Source organism: Schistosoma mansoni, chromosome 2, assembly GCF_000237925.1.
Source record: "Schistosoma mansoni strain Puerto Rico chromosome 2, complete genome".
In the NCBI taxonomy this organism is placed as follows: Eukaryota; Metazoa; Platyhelminthes; class Trematoda; order Strigeidida; family Schistosomatidae; genus Schistosoma; species Schistosoma mansoni.
This window is the reverse complement of record NC_031496.1, coordinates 32,895,309-32,902,003: the sequence shown is the minus strand read 5'-3', so window position 1 is coordinate 32,902,003 and position 6,695 is coordinate 32,895,309. Positions and strand designations below refer to the sequence as shown.

Below are 6,695 nucleotides of genomic sequence, written 5' to 3'. Positions count from 1 at the left end.
AATGAACCTATAGACTATTATGAAACAATTCACTATTCTTAAGTTATGGTCAGTTTATTAATTGCCATCTATTACGTCCACAGCCAATTCTTGGCTTGATCATTTATAGATATTATTTCCTATTTTATGGTATAATATGGTCTGTTTAGTTGATATATACACCAATTATCTTTGAAATAAATGATTCGTATAATTGAAATTACTATCCGTGTTGTGGATTCAACTAGACAAGCTGAGCAGGAAGAAAGACTGTTATTCATTTATTTATTTGAACACATAAATATTGGTACAAGAGGGCACCAGATATATATGTGCCACACACAAATTGTCATTTCAGTTAATTGTGTAAGGGCTATGATACTGCTCGGATGCCCAGACTGAAATTGGTTGTTTTGTTTGGGCGCCACACATGGAAGCTTCTACCTAAATATCTTATCCACAAGGCAGTGAAGGAACACAAGGAGATACAGTCTTATTGTAAGGATGGCTCGTTGGTAAACTCAAGGAAGCCTCAAGAAGCCCAGAAAGGGCCAAAGGCATTCCTTCCAATCACCACTAGGGGAACACTCTAGAATGTCGACGTGTAGCTTCCCTAATATATGAATAAGAAAAACCCCTTATTGGCTGTCCAAAATGAGAATCTACTTTCAGTCAAAAACTATAAATACATGAGATTTTTGTACTAGATTTGACACTGTTTGGGGGATAAAATTATTACTTACTAGTTTTACTGTCTTCTCTCTTGCGACGTTGTGGGTTTGATTGTTCAAGTAGTCTAGTAGTACACGGCATAGCAAGAATCGAAACTCTAGATATAACACTTATATTAGCCGGTGACAAACAATAGGTCCATATGTCATTTATTCCGTCGGGATACTGGAGTTCATGTGCACCATTGGTTTGGAATTATGGTTTTCCAATTCCCTTAGATGGTTTCTCCATATCTACCAACTCATTTAAAGCGACGTACATTCGCTTTTCATTCTCTCAATTTCGTAAGAAACACCCCCGCCACGAGAAGGCAGTGAGTAGAACCTTCCTGGCAGAGGCTGTATTCACGTGACCATGTAAGAGTATTTCGACACAGAGTGAGAGCGGACACTCCCCACTTTCGACCGTACAGAAGGTCATTGATTTGACACAGTATTACCATTATATAACTCATATTTTAATGGATTAATTAACTCAAATTTAAAAAGCCGCCATAAATTCTTCTTTTCTTTTTCAGGTACACCCTTCAATGTGTTCTACCATTAAATTTATTTTTAGAAAAAGTTTATGTATTTTTATGGTTTTGGTTTATATTTATTGGTATATTAACTAGTTATAGTTTAATGAAATGGTTATTACGTTTAACTATTAACCATAATCGTATTCAATTTATAAATAAATTTTTATATACAATACAAACTACTGAATTCAATCCAATACTACTTAAATACTTTATTAATCATTATTTACATTTAGATGGTCTATTCTTATTATGGTTAATCTCTATAAATATAGGTGATTTAATTATTCATGATTTAATTATTAAATTATGGAATTTATTTAATATTCGATTAATAACATTGAAATCATCTATAGATGATAATAATACTACTTATAATCATCATATAAGTAGTAGTAGTAGTAGTAATGATCGTATTATTCATTCATTGGAACCCAATACAAAATTCTCTTATACATTAAATGATCCAATGATAATCAATGAATCTAATGTTAATCCAATGAAATCATCTATCTTATTGAAATCATTCAAGAATGAACAAAAGAATTATCATTCTTTGATATCATCTATAGATTCAATTAAAGTATCAAAATATAATACATATAATGATTATCATAATTCTATGATTTATTCTAAACCATTCAGTCATTCATATTATCCTGGAACTAAATATGGTGATATAATTCATTATACTACTAATAATAATACTACTCATAATGTTACTCCTACTAATAATAATAATGATATTACAACTATTTGTCATTCAACAGATCTATTTGAAAGTTCAGATAGTATTGTATAAACTAATCATGTTAATCATTATGATTTCTTTTGTGTGTGTGGGGGGGGTGTAAATTTTATACAAAATAAAATGTATTTACTTTGATAAAAAGAGAAATAGATTGAAGTTTTCTTTTTGCTTATGAATTGATCTTAGTCAGTCAGTTAGTCAGTCGACAACGGAGGACCAGGTACATTTATGCATTTGTCCAAGTTGACATACCTCGTTAGCACAACAAAATGAATATCGGATTCATAGAAGTAGTTAATTTAGTGATGGTAGTATATAAAAGATAGATTGTATATAAGGATATAGTACAGGAAGAAAGAAAGATATGAAACAATTTTAATCTTAAGGTTTAAGGGTAGATAAAGAGTGTATACATCTAAGCCATTGTGATCGATTCTGAGCCATGTCACCTAAAGTCTTCAACCATTGGTTATGACAGTCACGCGAACCCCAACCAAGTAGTCTGCATCTGTCAACATGGCTCAGATTAGAAGTTAGTGAATTCAAGCATTGATCTCAGTAACTGGTATGTAGTAATATGGTTGTTTAGTATGGGAACAATGATTATATATTTTTAGCCTCATTTATCTCACTAACATATTTATTTACTGTCAGGTGAACTTGTAGCTTGAGAAAAATGAATAGACTAGTGGGATCAGAAGCTATAATAACCTATGTGGGCTTGATATACTTCCAGTCCCTATAACTTCAATATGATACTATAACGACAGTTTGTTAACAATAAAAAATAGATATAAGCCTACAGAACGGTATGATAGTCACTTGATAAACTAAGTTACCCAATACTGGACAATGTTTGCCAATGAGTTCCGAATCAATAGTCTAAATTTATCAAGCTCCAGTTTTTTTCGACTAATTATGTGTAGCTTCCATTATCCAGTGCCACTGATATGCCTAGTGGATATTATAAATACCGTAATGCCAAGACATAATGCATCAAATTTATAAGCAAAACCATTTGGTAATAGAAAAATACCAGTGAAAGTTGCCGATTGTAAGTAGGAAAAATTGCTCATCAGATCAAGTCTAGCACTCAATTGCTCTATTGTCGGTAAGTCGACACATGAATAAATAAAATGTTTGTGTTATATCTAGAGCTTTGGATTCTTGTTATGCCGGGTACTACTAGACTACTTGAACGATCGAACCCACAACGTCGCAAGAGAGAAGACACAAGACCTAGTAAGTAGGAATTTTATTCCATAAACAGTGTCAAATATAGTACAAAAATCTCATGTATTTATAGTTTTTGGCTGAAAGTAAATCCTCATTTTGGACAGCCAATAGGCATATAGGGGGTCCTTCTTATTCATCCAATAGGGAAGTTACACGTCAACATTCTAGAGTGTTCCCCTAGTGTTGATTGGATGGAATGCCTTCGGCTCTTTTTAGGCTTCTTGAGGCTTCCTTGATTTTGCCAACGATTCATCCTTAGAGTTTGTGATCATTAATAATCGGCGTTTGGCATTCAAACTTTCATATCTATCCTTGTGTTAGTTAAATATTTAAAAAAGAGTGAATATTGCATGAATGAAAACAAAGCAGAGTGAAGTTCCTGAGTCCAGTTTCTTGTGTGAATGTTCGTAAACGTTGATGATTGACGACAAACTTAAGTTTTTCGTTTAGTACTTTTTAATTGTTCATTATATTTTTTCAATCGGTAATAAAATTATTATAAAGAAAATCTTTTTTTCTCAAACTGCAAATACTTGTTCCAACAGAGATGGATAGTGGCTAGAAGTGGAACCTACGACCCGCGTTTCATCCTACTTTGAACTCGTCATCTGGATTTACCTACATCTCAGAGTTGATGTTCACTCTAAAGCTTGAACGTAATACCGTTCGCTTCAAACGTCCAAAAAACGACGAAACGCGCGTCCTGGATTCCACTGCTAGCCACTGTCCATCTTTGCTTATAATGCTTATGATTTAAGGTAATATCGAGGCAGTCCACACAAGATGAACATATGCCAATAAGAAACTGATCAATTGCAGTCCTAAATATCAATTGGAAGATTCAAACAAACAATACCAAGAGAATCTAGTCCATTAATGTTTTTTTCATCGATTATAACGGGTAATATTCGTGAACACAGAAGTGGTCAGAATTCACAACTGAACGTTTGATCTGCTTTTCAATATTAGTAGGCTGGCGGGTAGTATAATTGAATTGTTAGTTATATTGATCTACGTTATAAAACATTTCTACAAGACTGTAGCTGTTAATAATTCCCCGAAATCCATAGCTTTGTAAGTGTTCAATATTGGATGCTGACCATATTAGTTTTAGTCGACTTGTTTAGCTGAAGGCGTTCGGTCATGCATCTGCACCAGATCACGTTACGACTCAGCGTGGAAAACATCTCCTACGTTCACTGGCCAGATTAGATCAACCGCTTCTCCATATGTTGATAACGCATGAAATATATCTTTCCAACCCCTTCGCTTCTGACTTCTGATTTTAACTGATTGTGGGAACGATTCGATCATAGGAGATGTTACTGGTTACTAGTTGTCAAACTACAATACTGGTGGTATCTTCAAGACCTATGGAAACAGGGGCTAATAAAAGATATATTCAAAAGACCATATTCAAATACAAAATTACAGACTATCTTGGCAAAGCTAGGAGAACCATACATTGAATACTTCATTTGCTAATTTCCAACATTCGTCCTTCTTATTCTGTATGACTCTTCCAGTTCACAATTGTTACCTATTTTTCCTTCTATTCTCTTCAACTTGATCTTCCTAGACTTCTGTCACCAGGTTTTCTACTTTCAACCGGTTTTAAATGCTACTTATGTCGATATAAGTAGTATACACCACAAGTATACTAAATTTCATAAGCCATTCATGAAGAGTATAAAACTATATGTATGAAATAAACATTTGTCATAGACAGTGTAGACAAACTGAAGTATTCCTGAAGTCATTTTATCACTTTATACTTTTTAACATATATCACGAGACTGCTAAGTCCTGGGTATGAATCTCGTGAGGCGGGATCGTAGATACGCACTGTTGAGGAGTCCCACAATAGGACGAAATGGCCGTCCAGTGCTTCCAAGTTTTCCGTGGTGGTCTAGATTCAATTGACTCATGATTTTAACTATGAATATATCATGTTCCTAAAAATGACTTGACTTGGGTTCTATCTCTAATAACACTACAAGTTTACAAAAATAACTGCCAGATATGTATTATGATTGTCATGATACCATTGTAACCTCCTTGAAATCGAACTCTTTAACAATAATAACATATGAAATAACCATTATAAATTGGTAGCTTCCATTCATAGCATTCTGAAAATGATAAGACAAAATACCATTAGTGTATTGGTCATTCTTACTTGTCATGGTGATTCAATAAACTTGGTTCATATAGTACAAAGTACTTCACGTCACTTTTCATGACCATTTTTTTAATTATTATCCAACTGTTAACCAATGTAGCTACCGCTTCGCTTTGTCTCACGTCGGGCTCACCAATTATATATCGTTATTATATATCGTTAATCGTTCACCTTGATAACCGTTATAATACTAATCAGAAGACAAAGGGAAGCGGCAGCTACAGTTTATTGTCAAATAACGCAGGCCAGAAAGCTATGAGCACATGAGCAAATGTAATCGAGCGAAACATACATGACACGTATTGGAGATGGCGGGTAAGCCAACTCATTTTAAGCAAGCGTTATTCAGTATTTACAGTCAGACAAGACTAAATGATATACATGTGATAAATAGGATAAGAAGGGTACACACACCTACACTCATATAAAAAATAGTCGGGGTTAATAAGTGAATCATTGACAAGGTGAAAACATGATCATGATGGACAGACGAATTGGCTTGGACAGAAGCTAGAATAAATTATGTGGGCTTAACATATAAGCTGATACTACACCAATACATCGAATTCAGTACATGAGTATTCTTACTTAGTTGTGTCATATGAATATAAAAAAATATTTATGTCATAGTAAGCAGAGGTGGATAGTGGCTAGCAGTGGAATCCAGGACGCGCGTTTCTTCCTATTTGAGACTAGTCAGCTAGATGTACCTGAATCTCAGAGTTGATGTTCACTTCGGGACTTGAACCGAGTACCCTCGCTTTAAACGCCATCGCGTTATCCACTCGACCACTGAGTCCTGATAGCTACTTGCTTGTGTGATTGGGTGAAGTTTAAATTCATTCAGTATTGTTCGTTTGAATCTTCCCATCGATTTGTTAGGACTGCAACTGGTCATTCTCTAATTGGTATATGTGCATACTGTGTGTATTGCCTCGATATAGTCTAAATTCACAAGCATGGTAAGCAGAGATGAATAGAGTCATAATAATATCTCCTTTGAGGAGTCATTCAGGAGAATTGATGCTGACAGTGGAACGTCAACCCTGGTTATCCAGCCATATAGTTCGATTAAATATTGTCTGCAAAGTTTGATAATTCTGGATTCGATCCCTGGAAAGGATCAAAGATATGAGCTGATGAAAGTCTCATAATAAAGTGATACAAATGTCGATTATTTATTCACCTTTAATAATTATTCAGTGAATCTAATTTATGCTTACTTACTTACTTAATTACTTACGTCTGTTACTCACAATGGAGCATAGGCCACAGACAAACATCTCCGACCCATC

At 34.3% G+C, this 6,695-nt stretch overlaps 1 protein-coding gene across 1 annotated transcript in view; it reads left to right on the top strand.

Annotated features, from left to right (window-relative positions):
- Positions 1–2,033, top strand: part of Smp_146940 (putative innexin) — a gene marked incomplete at both ends in the record, with an annotated part of 53,523 nt that extends 51,490 nt beyond the window's left edge. The window contains one exon of the mRNA XM_018796421.1: positions 1,229–2,033. Within this exon, the coding sequence (XP_018650635.1) occupies positions 1,229–2,033 (805 nt within the window). The remainder of the gene's footprint in view (positions 1–1,228) is intronic.
- Between the last annotated feature and the right edge of the window lie 4,662 nt (positions 2,034–6,695).